General features: G+C 35.0%; 1 protein-coding gene across 1 annotated transcript; it reads left to right on the forward strand.

Moving 5' to 3' along the window:
* The first annotated feature begins 7165 nt into the window (after nucleotides 1–7165).
* Nucleotides 7166–13403, forward strand: LOC18423177 (ABC transporter G family member 1-like). The gene is made up of 5 exons (XM_088863677.1): nucleotides 7166–7927; nucleotides 8598–8723; nucleotides 10778–10972; nucleotides 11075–11161; nucleotides 12681–13403. The coding sequence occupies exons 1-5, from the start codon at nucleotides 7403–7405 to the stop codon at nucleotides 13272–13274; spliced, it is 1527 nt and encodes a 508-aa protein (XP_088719803.1). The 5' UTR covers nucleotides 7166–7402; the 3' UTR covers nucleotides 13275–13403.
* The last annotated feature ends 4211 nt before the right edge of the window (nucleotides 13404–17614 follow it).

Consider the following 17614-nt stretch of genomic DNA (forward strand, 5'->3'; position numbering starts at 1 on the left):
GGTGGTGTTTTCAAATGATGGGGATAAATCTAATCTTACCACAATAGGCTTTGGATTTGATAACTCAAATGAAAGTGCTTTTATCGAAAATTGGAGGATCTATTTGAAAGATTCTACGGGGGGTTATCTTGTGGGAAGTATAGTTGTAGAGGAACCAGAAAACATTTAAAGGGGTGGTTTGTAGCTTTGAAAGGGTGTTAAACAACATCAAACTATCTCTATGGTCTTGGTTGTTAGTTACTAAGGAAGGAAGGGGAATATCTAAGACCGATGTTATGATTAATCTTTCTAATCTATTTCAACTGGATGTGCCTAGAAATAGACCAAGCGTTAGATGGAAGCCACCAGACCAAGGTATTTTAAAATTAAATTTTGATGGTAGCTCTTTGGACAACCCACGCCCAACTGGATTTGGTGGAGTGGTCCATGATTAGCAAAGAAATGTAATAGTTGCATATGCCGACCCGTGTGGAGTTACTACGACAAACCATGATGAATTACTTGTTATCTTCCATGGTTTGAAATTATTAGTGACCAAAAATTGTGGAGGTAGATTTATTATTGAAGGGGATTCACTGAATGTTATTAAATGTTGTAAGGAAGAACAACATTTCCCTTGGAAACTTAAATTGAAGGGCTTGCAAATCTTTGATTTGATGTCATCTTTGACTCTTTCCTTAGCACGTGTGTACATGGAGGCAAATGAAATGGTTGATTTATTGGCTTAGAGGGAAGTGGATTTGGATACTATTCTGATCGCTTATAATGTAGTTTCCCTGATGTAAGTTTTGATAAATTTTAAATTTTGAATATTTTTTTAAAAAGAAGATATAAAATTCTAAGGATTATCCAAAAATCCATTTTATATCTAATTATAAAATTTTAAACTCCAAAAATCATTAAAATCAAGTAGATCTATAAACATATGAAAATCTTAAAAATAGATAGTCAAGATAATATGTTGCAAGGTACACTATTTTTGGGACTCAATTTTTTTTTTTTCATATTCATGCATCTCAATATCGAGATGATCAATTAAAAGTTTTTTCAATGTTAAAACAACCTTCTATGATGGTTTTTGAGGTGCATCTATAATTCTACCTTTTATGATTACAACATGATAGAAACTTTTTCCTTTATATAATAGGTTACAAACGACCCATAAAGATGGATAGGTAGTCCACCTAAAAACAAATGTAATTAACTGTCCAAATGTTTTCTTAATTCATGTTCTTCATGTTAAAGATTATATATTAAACTAAAAATTAAGATCAAATTATATTTAAAAAATATAATTATTGCCAAACTCGCATTTCTACCATTTGGCTTCTGGCAGCATAGAAACCGTGTCCTTCATTTGGGGACCATGAAAAGATGAGTGATGCAAACGGAGACGGTATGACGTAGTAACGGTGATGCATACCATATGATCGATCAAATAGAGTTTGGACAAAATTGTGCACGGACAGAGCTTCTACTCATTTATAACGAAATGAATACATTTTCTATGTAAATCACCATGACCACCCCTATTGAGGGGCCCTTTTGTTTTCACAGTAACAGCTCGCCTGTCCGCAATTACAACCCGGTAAGGAGAAGTACACGTCTTAAAAGTTTCGATCTCAAAATCTTGGGGATATAAACTCTACCACGGATACGGTTTCTATGCGGCGAGTTATGTGACGTAGAAATGTTGGCCGGACAATTAATATATTTTTAAATATAGTTTGATCTTAGTTTTTAGAGAATATATAACATTTAACATGAATTTTATAGATATAAAAAAAAAATTGAAAACTAAAAATAATAATTATATGAAAAAAACATTTGCACAATTAGTTACACTTGTTTTTAAATGGCCCACCAATTTGCATCAATCTTTAAGATGGATGCTTTATACTTCTAGACTGAATATTGTAAAAATGCCTTCCAACCCGCATAAAATAATTTCCCCTACAGAATAATTTCAGCAAACAACATTTTGTCCAGTGCTATAATCGTTCGAGAAGCGGGCAGTTGTGGAAAAAAAGGGGAGCCGCCAAACTGGTCATACCTTTCGGCTGCCGCCTTTCATGCAGAAAATGTACTGATTTGAGATTAAATAGGTGGGACCAGCGGCCATATCTAATTTTCTTAGAGTATAAAGCAATTAGACTAGTCTTCCCAACCCGATTCCCCTTACTCCCCCCTCTCAATCTCTATTCTAGTTCCTCCTTCAATCTTTTTCAAGAGTTATGATTCATGTTTGAGTTGTTTCCCAATCTGTTCTAGAGAGCAGCCTATCTGTCTCGACCTCTTCTAAAGTTGGGTTGATCTCCCTCTCTCTCTCATTCTCGATGGCCTCACTCCGTTCTGTCCCACAATGGATGCCGAGCTCGAGCCCAACACAATCCCCAAACCCTCTCCTCAGCCACCCTCCCTTCCAACATGAATTCGAAGACCACACCTCCCTTGATAAAATTACACCGAAACCATTTCAAAGAAACCCGAGCCTAAGAGTCTCTGATATTGAGGAAGCTGCATCGGGCACCAGCAAGCGCTTCTTCCACCTCCATGCACCAACTCCCCAACCAAGCAATATTCGTTCCAAGCCCACTTCTGGGAGCAGTGTCGAAATGGGCAGGACCAAGCACCAGTTGGTTCAAGGGGATATGGATCGACTAGGCTCGTCTGGTTCCGGTGTGTCACTAGCGTGGACCAACCTATGTGTCGTAGCTCATGGGAAAGAGGGTGCACGCACAATTTTAAGGGGGCTCAATGGTGCGCCCAACCAGGCGAGTTTTTGGCTATCATGGGTCCATCTGGTTGCGAAAAGTCGACCCTTCTAGATGCACTTACTGGTTCGAGGCTTTTCTTTAGACTTCGTTTTGTTTATTCATTTGCTTAATATAGTTTTTGGCTGTCATGGGTCCATTAGGTTCTTTGTCCATCATTTTAATTAGCGGCCCGGCCCAGTCAACCTGGCCTTAAAAAACTAGGGCATGGGCCACATTAGCCCGAGGTCCGGGCGTAGGCTAAGGCAAGAGAGGGCCAGCCTAGCCCTTCCTTGATTTTATCTTTTTTGTTTTGGTTTTCTTTAATTTTACCTGGGCCAAAGCTCACCCCGGCCCGTTACCTTCCCTAATAGTAGCAGCCCAATCTAGTCAACTTGGCCTAAAAAAAATAGGGCATAGGCCACAATAGCCCAAACCTCGAGCCAAGGCCAAGGCAAGAGAGGCCGGCCGGTTGCCTTCCCTAATTTTAAGCGTAACAAAGTTGTCGACTTGGTTCCTCCCTATTTTTAGATTTAGAGGGGCCCAATAAGGTATGGTTTGTATAGAGCCTAAGCTTTAAATAATCAAATTAGAGTCTACCTTCAAATAATATGGAGAAATGTGGTTTCAATATTGAAAATCTTTGTGATAGCTTTAAAATATATTTTTATATTTATTTATAAAGTTTAAATCTTCAAAAATAGTGTAGATTGATATATCTATGAAAACTTGAACATCTTGAAAATTGACGGTCCACACATATATTACAAAATATGATATTTCCAAAGGAAAAACTTTTTATAAGGTTGTAACCTTAACATGTAGAACTACGGATGCACCTCAAAAATCCATCGGAAAAGGTAGTTTTAATATTGAAAAACCCTTTGATTGATCATCTCGAAATTGAAATGTATGACTATGAAAAACAAAATATTTTAAGTCTCAAAAATAGTGCATTTTACATCATATTATCTACACCATCCATTTTCAAGTTTTTCATATGTTTATAGATCTACTTGATTTTAACCATATTTGACATTTAAAATTTTGTAATTAGATGTAAAAATAGATTTTGAGATAATCCTAAGAACATTTTATATCAAAATTATATACCATGATAAAATTTGAAGGTGCACTTTACCTCTACAACTACGGATGCATCTGTATGCCAACTGCACCCATTTCCAAATCTTGCAATCCATTTTTTTCTCATGTCCATATATATTGATGTCGAGATGATCAATTTGAAGATATTTGGGCATCAAAGCAACCTCTTTTAATGAAATTTTTGAAGTAGGTTCAAATTTGATTGTTTAGAACCTAGGCTTTATATAAACTTTTTCCCTTTAAGTAAAGCCCACGTATCTAAAAAGTGGTAAAAGTTAGCAAACGTCGCTTTAAAATAATTAAAATACAAAATATTTTCCTTTTTTTCACATAAATAAAACCAAGGCTGTATACCCAGATTACCCATAGAGTTCAGCTGTGCAATTTAGTATGATAATTGGAATTCCAACATGTAATTTAATATGATAATTCGGATAACAAAATATTAGTGTGGCTCTTATTAGTGCATAGCTCGAGCAAAGCTAATTTAATTGCAAGCTATTCCTTCGATGCCATTATCTATGACCGATCTTGCACAATCTCAGTAAAAGGTATCACTTAATTCTACTGGAAGATGCAGTTCTAGTGTGATAGCCCGAGAATATATTTTTATATACAAATATAATTTTAATTTAAAACTCTAAATTGGGTGTGAAAAAAATACTTGAAATTTTGGAAGGTCCAAAATAATGCGTTACAGAATGCATTATTTCCAGGATTTGGAATAGGTGTATATATTTTTTTCGTATCCATACATTGTAAGGTCGAAATGTTTAATTGAAGGTCTCCAGGCATCAAAATAACATTTTTTAACATTTTTCGGTGGGTGTTTGAGACACACCTAACTTATATATTGTAATATTGACACCTTATATAGATTTTTTTCCTTCTATAAACGAGTATGTTTAGTGGGGGCCTGCAGCCTCGTAAGCTATCATTCAAATCAGATAGTTTTATTAGTTTGCTTTTTAAATTTCATAATTTAAATTAGAACAAATTCTATTTACTAATAAAATTAATTAATTTAAATTTTAAAAATTTAAAATGTCATATTCCTTATTTTTCTTGGAAATATAAATCAAGGGGCTCCGTATTGTTTAAGAATTTAAATTTAATGCATAAATAGATAAACTTTACTCATAAGAACTCTAATGTAGAAGGATAACGTATTTTCTAATAACCTATTTTCAAAATATAAAAATTTGCTAAAAATTATTAATTTCAAAAGTATATTTCTTACTTTTCTAAAATTAAGAACTTAAAAAATAAAAATAAAATATTTACTGTAGACACCTCCTTAAAATTTTGGCTAAAAGAATTCCCATAAACTATGGCTTTAAATCCTTGCGGACCACACTAGCTTCATAGGCACACCATAGTCCACAGTCTCTAGGAATCCCTAAGGAATATTCCCTAAACCATCAAATCTAAGAAAATATTCCTAAATCTAGTCAAAATCAAAACAACCCAAATCTGTCTAATATGTTGTTATTGATCCAGACTTATCCAGAACAACATGCAAACCATCGAAAACCTCAAATCAGAACCACATAAACACCTTCAAATTGGATCAAACTACCATTAATGGGATCAGGAAGCTGTCTAGCATCATCTAGGAGATTTTCGGCCAGATCAAGCCAGCACTACAATATGCTCTAGTTGGCCGAACGGGCTCACGATGCGATATTTCGCCACAAACGCAGAACTAACACTATTGTTCAAACTAACACTTTTCGATATTGGCCGAACTTTGGATTTTACTTCTGGAAGGTGTTTTTTGGGAGTATTCTAAAATCTTAAAACCTGTAGAAGTCTAATTACTTTGCCCAATCAACTAGTCAAATCCTATCATCAAGCCTAAAGATAGATTTACCCCCAATTCTAATTGGATTAGACACCAGCTTGAAGCCTATATAAACCCCTCTAGACTTTCATAAGTCAAAAGCTTAAAAAATTTTAGGAAAATAACCCAAAAATCCCTTAGAAATTAGATATCTCAAAGTCCTTCGAAATTAGAGAGAATGTACACTAATTATTATCAATATGGGGCAAGTAATGTATCGAGATAGTGCACTAATGTGCCTAAAATTTGAGGATATTCTCTTCTATTATTTGCAAAACTGCCAAGCAAACTAATTTTTCATACAATCACTCCTAATTATGACAAATAAAATTTAAAAAACTGTCACAAAATTTTAAAAAACTTTCAGGACTTTGTGCCGCAATCACCATTACCTACATTTTACATATAAGGTCTGAAGTGATTAGGACCACCTTATATGAAAAGTAAATGTCATACTTTGTCACCCAAATTGTCTTCTCAATGTTCTTCTTTGGTTTGTCTCATGGGCTCTTTAGCCATTCCCTTTTACTAAAATGTATACCATTTCATTCTCTTTTTAGTTAATCGAAGAGGCTCTCTCTTGCCAAAATATCTCCTTTAGAGGAAAGGTATTTTAGAGGACAAAATAAGGGCAATTTTTTTTTTTAAGTTTTGTGAGAAATATATTACAAAATAGGGAACAGATTAAGGAGTATATGTTTTTATTTGCACTTGATATTCCTTTTTTCACAAGAAGCTTATGAAAATTCTCATTCATTATATTCTGATTTCATGTCTCCGTCACTTGGATTGATTTGATTGTCAGGGAGGTTGAGTTCTAACATAGTGTAAACGGGGGAGATCCTTATCAATGATCGGAAACAAGCCCTGGCATATGGAACCTCGGTATGGACTATGGACATAACTTAGCTGCTGCATATCATTAACTCCGGATGGTTAGGCTGCACACTAAGGATCATGGTTCCAAAAATTCTTATTAGTATGTGGTACACCATGGGAACATCTGTGGTCCATTTAGTGACATAAAAGTCGAGATAAACCAAGGAAAGGGGCTGGGGTCATGGTGGTAGCATCCCCACACCCAGTTACTATATTGTGGTAGTCATTCCTACCATTGACACTACCAGTTAACACCTTCAAAATGTAACTCCAATATATTGAAAAATGGGTAGGGGCTTGTCTTCTCCACTGAATTACCCAAAAAAAAAAAAAAGAGTCGAGATAAACCATAATTCTTGATGATGGGCACTCAACTGAATAGAGTTAATATCGACCTTTTATTATTTAGAAAAAAAAAAAAAAAGGTAAGATAGTGGGGATATGGGGGGCCTTACCCTTTGGTAAGAATGGAGTCAAAGATTTCATCATAAGGATCGTTGGTACTACTGCTAAGGCCCTAACCCATTCTCAAAGTGGTAAGTAGAATGGAGTCAGAGACCTCATCATGGAGTTCAACCATATTACCACCAAGGCCTCATATCATTCTCATTATTTAGAAGACTATGCATGTTACTATTGTGCAAGATAAACCATGCATATCATATGCAGGGGACCCATGAGCATCAATCACACCCAATTTCTAATTATCATCATCGTCTGAGTCTTATCCCAACTATTTTTTAATATACATATATATAGATAGATATAAGCTCAATTATTTTTTGGGATATAGGCTTATGTGACCCAGGATGATGCACTCATGAGCACTCTAACAGTATGGGAAGCGGTGTACTACTCAGCCCAGCTCCAGTTGCCAAGCACCATGTCGAGCTCTCAAAAGAAGGGGAGGGCTGAAATAACCATTCAAGAGATGGGTTTACAAGACGCAATGCACACAAGGATTGGGGGCGGGGGGGTCAAGGGACTCAATGGTGGCCAAAAGAGAAGAGTGAGCATTTGTATTGAGATCCTCACGAGGCCCAGCCTTCTCTTTCTTGCTGAGCCCACTAATGGGGCCGACAGTGCTGCCTCTTACCATGTCATGACTCAAATTGCTCGTTTGGCCCAGCATGATGATCGAACTGTGGTTCCTTCGATACCCCAACCTAGTGCTGAGGTCTTCGGCCTCTTTAACACACTATGCCTTCTCTCCACTGGGAGGACTCCATATTTTGGCCAAGCCTCCGAAGCAAATGACTTTTTTACACTCAATGGCTTGCCTTGCCCTTCAATGAGAAACCCATCGGATCACTTCCTCCACACCATCAACACCGATTTTGACAAGGTAACAGAAATATGTGATTTTGACAAGGTAACAGGAATATGTGATTTTAAAAATGAAACGAGAAAGTAATGGGAATATGCGTAAGCTCTCTATCTTATGTGTATATCAAAAGATTACAAATTGCATTTGGGAACAAATTTTTAAATTTTTATATTAATCAAGTATTTTCTCAAAGATAATGTTGAAATTTTCCCAAATTGCTCTTATTCAGTGTTGGGAAGCCTAAACAATTGGGACACTGTAGTAATTTTTATGTCCAAAGAACAATTGGTGTACTTTTGTAATTTTATCCCCAAATAGAAACCTCAGTCATTCGGTTAAAGCCTCTTTGAGGGTAAAATTATCAAATTACCTCTAAATAATATGGCTTCCCAATACCAAATAAAGACAATTTGTGAATTTTTCAATATTATTTTTAAAAAAATATCTGATTGATACAGAATTTAAAAGCACGCTCCCAATTGTAATTTGTAATCTTATGACCCCCTTTATTGAATTTGTAATGGGTTTCAACCACTATTTTGATATTTTTCCTAAGAGATCAGCCTAGTGGCCCACTGGGCTCCAATTAGTTTTGAGCCGGGTCAGGCCATCCCTTACGAGGCACTAGTGTGGGTGTGTGTTAGTCCGAGGTTTTTGCTTGTTGCTAAGAAGTTGTCAACTTCCTTAGGATATTGAACAAGGTCTCGACGCCAAGGCAACAGAAGCTGCTAAGGCGATTCATATCTTAGTCAACTCTTACAGTTCCACCATCGCCATCCAAGTCATTGCTCTTGTAGCTGACATCTCCAAGTGGGTAAGACACACCTCTCTCTTCCTCTTTCTCTCTCGCTAGAATTTTTCGGATCGGGTTCGGACCCAAATCCTAAAAGTATTCATCGGATCGTGAATATTCAAATCTAGATCCAAATCCAAAGTCTATTATAAAATTGAAATATAATTATATTATGGAAAAAGTTTATATAGAGCCGAGGCTCTAAACAATCAAATTAGAGACCGCCTAAAAACTCTTACTAGAAGAGGTTGCTTTGATGCTCAAATATCCTCAAATTGATCATCTCGGCATATAGACGCATGGACATGAGAAAAAAATATGTTTCAAGTTTTAAAATATAACTGCATCCTATAACACATTTTTGGACCGTTAATTTTCAAGATTTTCAAGTTTTTTTTGCCTAGCCTCATCACCGTCCAAATTTCATCGTGCGGTCATGGTTGTCTTATTTTTTATTTATTTTTTTACAAATCAGAATGACCTAAAATTTGGAAGGTGTGTACATCATACTGAGACACATCTAATAAAAATATAAAAACAATAATCCGTGAAAATAAAATTGACCAAAATACCCCCATAACTTTTCGGGGGTATTTTGGTCAATTGTTTTCATGTAAAATATTTTTTTTACATTTTTAAAAGATTTCCCTTTTTTTAATGAATATATATTCCAAATTTCAGGTCATTCCTATAGGCGAAAATGAACAGTGATTTTGCCTTCCCTCATCACCATCCAAAGTTCATCGCACGGTCACAATTGTCCGATAACATTTTATTTTTCATTTTTTTCTACAAATCAAAATGATATAAAATTTGAAGTGTGTACACATCTTAGTGAGGCACACCTAATAAAAATATAAAAAATAATAATTCATGAAAACCAAATTAACTAAAATACCCCAGAAATGTTTTTGGGGTATTTTGGTCAATTTTTTCATGTAATTTTATGATATTTTACGTAGATTTCAGCTATTTTTTATAAACACATACTTCAAATTTCAAATCATTCTCATTTGTAGAAAAAAATGAAAAATAAAAAGTAAAACACTATCTGACAATCGTAACCATGCGATGATCTTTGGACGGTGATGACGATAGGTGAAATCACTGTTCATTTTTTTTTATAGGTGTTTTGTAGTATCTTCCATATATATATATATATATATATATATATATATATATATATATATATATATATATATGGAAAACTCTTTTCAACGCCTATAGGTGAAAATGAATAGTGATTGCGCCTACCATCCAAACTTCATCTCACGGTCACAAATCTCCGATAGTGTTTTAATTTTTATTTATTTTTCTACAAATCCAAATTACTTAAAATTTGGAGTGTGTGTACATCTTAGTGAGGCACAACTAATAAAAATATGAAAACAATAATTCGTAAAATATAAATTGATCAAAATACCATAAAAAATTTACAAAGGTACTTTGGTCAATTTATATTTTGTGAATTATTTTTTTCATACTTCTATTAAGTGCGCCTCACTAAGATGTACTAAGATGTACACATGCTCCAAATTTCATATCATTCTGATTAGTAAAAAAAAGAAATTTGAAACACTTCAGAACAACTTTGACCGTGCAATGAAGTTTGGATGGTGATGAGGGTAGACGAATTGACTGTTCATTTTTGCCTATAGGTGTTTTGTAGTATATTTTATATGGGAAAAGATCCTATCAGCCCACGAGCTTACAGCTACAGTGTCAGCCAACGGCCCATATTGAATCTGGGCCCGATCCACTGGTCACGACATCATTTCGTATTTGAATTTTTAGCTTTTTTTTAAAAAAATAAAATCTAAATCACTTGAAATTTTGAGCGTTTGATCTTCAAATATAGAATAATATAAAAAAAATTATAAAATACAAATTGACCAAAATACCCCTAAAGTATTTCGGGGGTCTTTTGGTCAATTTATATTTTACAAAATCATGGATCTAAATCATGGATCAATATCCGAATAGCATCCAAACTTTCAAAAGTTTCAGATTTGGATGGGGTAACGTCTTAGCCCCCACTCTCTCTCTATGTCTAACCCATGAAAGATGTGTTATAGGAGGGAGAAGCATTGACAAGGAAAGGGAGCCAAGCAAGCTTCTTTACGCAAGCATCCATCTTAACAAGAAGATCTTTTGTGAATATGTATAGGGATTTGGGTTACTACTGGTTGCGGCTAGTAATATACATTGCATTAAGCGCGTGTATAGGTACTATCTTCTTTGACATTGGCCACAGCTTTGGCTCTATTCAGGTTAGTGTGATCCTTAAGCTTCAATCAAAAGTTGAACCACCTTTTCTTTCTACCTCCTTGATACCATGGTTTTCTTATGTTTTTGGCTGGCAAATGTTGTAGGCGAAAGGGTCCATGCTCATGTTTGTTGCAGGATTCTTGACGTTCTTGGCGATTGGAATCTTCCCCACCTTTGTAGAGGACATGAAGGTCCCTTTTAATTACTATCTTTGAGTTTTTCTTTTTCTTTTACAACTATAATGATGATCCAATAGAATGTAACACTAAAGAAGGCATCAAGGATTGGGGTACCATGAACCTATATCAAAAACTTAGAGCTTAGGAGTCGTTAAATCTGATAGGAAAATATTTACATGAAAAATATTTACATATGCAAAAGACTTACATGAAAAAATTACTCATGCATTTTTTTTTCCTGTTTTGGTAAACATAGTTGGAAATAGGCAAAGAGAGAACAATAGAAATAGAACAAACATTGCAAATGTCAATTGCTAACTAGTTAAACCCAAGCCTTATTCCTCCCAACTATATTGGTCAAGATTTCCATTAGATTCCTCCCAAAATTCATTTCACTGCACTCCCTATTTTAGATATGTTGATATGAAATGGCACGGAATAGGATTTGTAGCCGACCCTAAGTAGTTTGGATAAGGCTCTAATGATGGTATGAAATGGTATCTGAGTAACAACATTAACCAAAAAGATCAAGAATTCCACAAAAAATAAGACTAGAATGCTCGCATGTGTGCTAAATTTCCTACTTTTCTAAATTTTCCAAACGACTTATGAATTTAACATTCCTAAACTTTTGTTTGTTAAAATACATAATACCACGTAAAATGAATGGGAAAATACATCCTCAAAAAATTTAAAAAATATCCATATTGCGCTTGTTCAGGATTGGAAATGAAGAATATGAAGGACATTTTAGTAATTTAACCCTCACGAGACCTATCTGAATGATGAAAATATCTCAAGTTATTTTGTATTTACATTTTTCAGCATTAGTAATTTTGTGGAAAAACTGGTTCTAGGTTTGTAATAGAATAATAAAAGGAAAATTGTCTCATGCGGGCTAGACCGCATGACTACATATGCCATCCAAAAAGAGTAAGCATCTATCTTAAAGATGGAGACATGTAGGTGTTTCACCTAAAAAAATGGAAACTAACCGTCAAAATATTTTCTTACTATAAATATTATTTTTAGTTTTTAAAATTGGCTTACTTTTTTCATATTCATGATCTCCATGTTAGAGATTACATGTCTTTAAAAATTAAGCCCAAAACTCCATCTCAAAAATAGATATGTTAATAAGCCCGTATTTCTACATATGCGGGCTTGGCCGCATAGAAACCGGTTCGATAACAAAAATACACCTAATTGTTCCGCACCACTAATTCCAAAGAGTGAGTTCCTTGTTTGTAGTGTGGAACAACTACAAGTATTTTCATAATTCAGGTGAAGTCTTTTAGAGGTCAAATTACAAAAATACCCTCATTTTATTTGAGAATTTTTTAAAAAATTTATAAAGAAATATCTAAGTGACAAAACAATTGCCCTAAAATACTAATAAAGATGATTTGACCCTTTTAATGATTTTATAAGAGGTTTGATATGATATTTGCCTCAAAATTAAATTACTCTTTAATAGCCTGAGATGCAATTAACTAGAGTCTCTCTCATCTATTGATCCTTGTTTTCATAGATCTTTGGGCGTGAGAGGCTAAATGGACACTACGGCGTCGGTACCTACGTGCTCGGGAGCACCGTCTCCTCCATCCCCTACCTCTTCCTCACCTCTCTAATCCCAGGAGCGATCGCCTATTATCTGGTGCACCTTCGAGATGGAGCCGAGCACTTCCTCTATTTTGTTCTAATCCTCTTTGTGTGCATGATGCTTGTAGAAAGCCTTATGATGGTCGTTGCGAGTCTTGTCCCCAACTTCCTCATGGGCATCATCACCGGTGCCGGTATCCAAGCCATCATGATACTGAACGGTGGCTTTTTCCGACTACCTAACGACTTGCCTAAGCCCGTTTGGAAGTACCCAATGTACTACATCTCATTCCACAAGTATGCTAACCAAGGTTTATACAAGAACGAGTTTGAGGGTCTTACTTTCCCTAATGGCTTAGTCGGAGGGCGAGCCACCATAACTGGCGATAGCATTTTGAGAGAGACATGGCAAATGGAGATGGGGTACTCCAAGTGGGTGGACTTGGGCATATTGATAGGCATGGTGGATTTCTATAGGCTCATGTTCTTTGGCATCATTAAGCTCAGCGAGAAGGCTATGTAGGTGGTGAGGGGCTTTCTGGTTCGGCATCGCAAGCAAGTGATAAAGGTGTTGGACCCGGTGCCTTAGTCTCCTTGAGTAGAATTCGTAACGATTCCGTGTCAGCTACAGTATGGCTCAAAAAAAGAAAAAGAATCTGTGCTGGTTGGATGTTAAGGGGATGTCTGGTTTCATCGATCCTTGTTGACAGGGAAGTCATCATCTGATGTTCTTTCTTTAATCTTTCTCTTCTTCATTTGTGCGTCGATGAAGGAAGCTCTTTTTGAGGTTATATTCTTGTGCATGTTAGGCAAGGGATATGTTTTTCTTTGCCCTTTAAATGTGTATGCATTCTCATTTGGAAAATGTATAGGAACATGTTTTGATAGGCGGTAATTAAAGCCTCGCATCAAAATTCACCAAAAAATACAGTTCACGCGTGCAAAAACCTTCAAATCAATCATCGTGGCCTTCACTGTGAAAAAAAAAAACATTAGGATTGGTCATGAAATATAGGATTAGTTATACCTCCTTTCTCTCTCTCAATGAGCTCATGAAATATAGGATTGGTCACAATATGAGCCTCCCTTCTTTTTGCAAAGGAAATTGTTTTTATGATCAAAATTTTAAAATGGTCATGTGTGGATTTTATATTTTACGCCCAGTTGTCATTTTTTGAGAGCATGTAGTATGGTATTTTAATTTTATTTTCTCTCAAATACATCCTATTGATGAGGTCAATATACGCCTCACTGCTTTTCTTAGGGCTATTTTTATCTTTGACAAAAAGCGAAATTGATAAAAAAGCCTTTCATTTTTTTTATAAGAAAAAAATTTGACATCAAAAAAATAAATTTGACAAGAAAAATAATTGATAAGCAAACCTTTCTTCCCAAGGGGATTCGAACCAATAGCGCACTTGATAACCAATAAGTCACATGCTACTTAGTGGTATTAAAAGTGCAAACAAAATATATAATATATTAATGTTTTAAGTTAATACCTTCACATTATCCCATATAGAAGAGGTAGAAGGAAGTTGTAGTGAATAAATACATCTTTGTAGCCAATAAGGACAACGCGGGCGATGTGAGGAGAGTTACGTGGCGGGGTGTGCAGACCTTAGGTTTATGTACTTTTTAAAATACATAAAAAGTTTTATGCCCAATTGTCATTTTTTGAGAGCATGTAGCATTGTATTTTAATTTTATTTTCTCTCAAATACATCCTATTCATGAGGTCAATATACGCCTCACTGCTTTTCTTAGGGCTATTTCTATCTTTGACAAAAAGCGAAATTGATAAAAAAACCTTTCATTTTTTTAATAAGAAAAAAATTTGATCTCAAAAAATAAATTTGACAAGAAAAATAATTGATAAGCGAACCTTTCTTCCCAAGGGGATTCGAACCAATAGCGCACTTGATAACCAATAAGCCACATGCTACTTAGTGGTATTAAAAGTGCAAACAAAATATATAAAATATTAATGTTTCAAGTTAATACCTTCACATTATCCTATATCGAAGAGGTAGAAGGAAGTTGTAGTGAATAAATACATCTTTGTAGCCAATGAGGACAATGCATGCGAAGTGAGGAGAGTCACGTGGCGGGGTGTGCAGACCTTAGGTTTATGTACTTTTTAAAATTTACAAAAATTCCCATTAAAGAATCGACGAGACATGATATAATGAATCGAAGAATCGGGAGAATCATGATGTCACATGGCGATTACGGCGATTCTCATGACGTCACATGGCGATTTACGGCATGGAATCGCCGGTTCTTCTCTAGAACCAGGCGATTTCCGGTATTTCACTGGAACCGACAGGCAGTTCTCGAGTTGAATCAGGCGACTCTAGTTCGACTCGCCGATTTTTTAATCACTGGTTGAGAGCCAAGGACTTAAAAAAGCCCATTTAGGGTAAGGAATTTTTGCCCATTTCACCACGTGGATGTGGGGTTGGGTAAAGCCATTCACATAAAGATGTGAGCAGGTGCCCGATTCTTGACAAGTTAGTTTTCTTCTTTTTTTTTATTTGGTAATTCCATGGGGAAGACAAGCCCTACCTTATGTTTTTCAAATAGACTAAGGAGTTAGCATTTTTTAAAAGGTATCAGTGAATGGTATCAGCAGGATTGGAAACCACGACATGATAGCTAGGCATGGGTTTTTTTGAGTAATATAGTGGGGAAGACATGCCCCTACGCGTTTTTTTTCAAATAGATTAAGGAGTTGTCTTTTTTTCTTAAGGTGCCAGTGAGTGGTGTCAGTAGGATTGGAAATCACAATATGTTAACTAGGTATGGGGGTGCTACCACCACGACTTAACCCCTTTCTTGAAATATTGTAAGTTAGTGGAGATTTGGGGCAAAAAAATAAGTTCAAAAAGGAAAAAGTTAGCTCAAGGGGTTAAAAGAAATAAAATTTAGAATTTTTATGAGCCAAGATATGTTTTGAAACCTTAGGTCTATTGAGATATAAAACTTAAAAATGGGGGGTACAGAGATATTTTCCCTTGTCTTTTTAACTTAAGGTATGTGCAGAGGGTAAGTCCTTCAGTGCAAATTTATGTTAATAATTCTCCTAGAATATACTGAGAGTAGGGGAAAACACTATTATGCTTTTTTTTAAGCCATGTTTTGACTTTCTCGGCAAAGAGATTTGGAAGAGCGAAAATAAATTTTTCTTTCCAACTATCTACCTTGCTTTCTTCTCCTGATAATAATCTTGAGTATAAGACATCTCAAGCCATTCATGTTGATAATGGCCTTATGAAAAAGACAATGGCAAGGATAGCTTTGATCTTGCTTATGGCCATCGTCTGAATCATAATCAGAGCTTGAGAGAATCATATCTTCATCTTCTATTTCTCCTATTAGCATTTTTTCTTCTAATTCAGAAGAGCTATCTGATGATTCTTCTTTAATTAAGAAGATATTAACTAATTGCCTCTTGATACTATCTTTTATTTCAAGAGCATTAATTTTCTTCTTAACTCAACATTTGTTTTTATAATGTGTGTGTTTGTGTCCATATATATATATATATATATATATATATATATAATGATCTAAAAGTTTGTACGTGTGTGCACCTTAGTGAGATGCACATGTATAAAATATAAAAACAATCATTTGAATATAAAAATTATGCAAAATACCCCTATAAAGTTTCAGGGGTAATTTCGTTATGTTATTTTATGTCTATTATTTTTTAATATTTTATTTTTTCGCGACTAGGTCATATGTACGCACGCTCCAAATAGTAGATAAATCTGATTAGTACAATAATTATAAAAATTCAAATACTACCGGACAACTGTGATTGTGTGATGAACTTTGGATGGTGATGAAGTGTAGGTGATGTACTATAGAACTTCACCTATAGGCATTTTGTGGAACTTTGGATGCTTCTATATTTTGTAGATGCTTCCATATATATATATATATATATATATAGAAAAAGTTCATGTTCGCCCATGTGCGTACCGCTACAGTTAACAGCCAATGGCCTAGATCGAATCTAGGCCGATCTGACGGTCACTGTTGTCCGAGAGTGTTTGAATTTTAATGTCTTTTCCATAAATTCAAATAATCTAAAATTTGGAGCGTGTGTACATATTAGTGAGGCACATCTAATAAAAATATAAAAAAAATAATTTGTAAAAAATAAATTGATCAAAATACCCCTAAAAGTATTTTGGTCAATTTATTTCTTGTAAAATATTTTTTGATATTTTTCATAGTTTTGCCTATTTTTGATGAATACATGTTCCAAATTTCAGATCATTGTGATTTGTAAAAAAAAAATGAAAAATAAAACACTACCTTACATCCATGATCGTCAGATCGACCCAAATTGGATCTAGGCCGCTTGGTGTTTACTATAACGGCACACGAATCGGCATACTGTAGCATCGTCCTATATATATATATATATATATATATATATATATATATATATATATATATATATATATATATATATATATGCTTCCACCAGCACGGCTTCAAAACTATGTCTGCTTTGTAGCACGGCTTCAAAACTATGTCTGCTCTGTTGCAAATTGCAATCCATTACAACAAGAATCCATCTCCATCATGACATTTTCAGGTAAGCCTTATTCAATTGAACCTTTTCTCGTATGTCCAAAATTTTCACCAACTTACAAAGCTTTTGTCTCCACCATCTGTTCCAAAGAAGAACCCAAGACTTTCTCTTAGGCTATTAACGATCATCTTTGGAGGGAAGTTATGGCAGCAGATATTAAGGCTATTGAATTAAACATGACATGGACCATAAATCCACTGCCCCAAGGAAAACTTCCTATTTAGATGTATATGGGTATTCAAAATCTAATA

The sequence above is a fragment of the Amborella trichopoda genome, chromosome 4 (assembly GCF_054954075.1).
Source record: "Amborella trichopoda isolate Santa Cruz 75 chromosome 4, AtrichopodaSantaCruz75HAP2 v2.0, whole genome shotgun sequence".
NCBI classification, from domain to species: Eukaryota; Viridiplantae; Streptophyta; class Magnoliopsida; order Amborellales; family Amborellaceae; genus Amborella; species Amborella trichopoda.

What these genes read in the sequence shown, in the direction of transcription:
- LOC18423177 (XM_088863677.1), top strand. Translation starts at nt 7,403, where the DNA reads ATGAGCACTCTAACAGTATGGGAAGCGGTGTACTACTCAGCCCAGCTC. An exon ending in TAGCTGACATCTCCAAGTGG is followed by an intron (nt 8,724 to 10,777) that starts GTAAGACACACC and finishes GATGTGTTATAG; the next exon opens with GAGGGAGAAGCATTGACAAG. An exon ending in ACAGCTTTGGCTCTATTCAG is followed by an intron (nt 10,973 to 11,074) that starts GTTAGTGTGATC and finishes CAAATGTTGTAG; the next exon opens with GCGAAAGGGTCCATGCTCAT.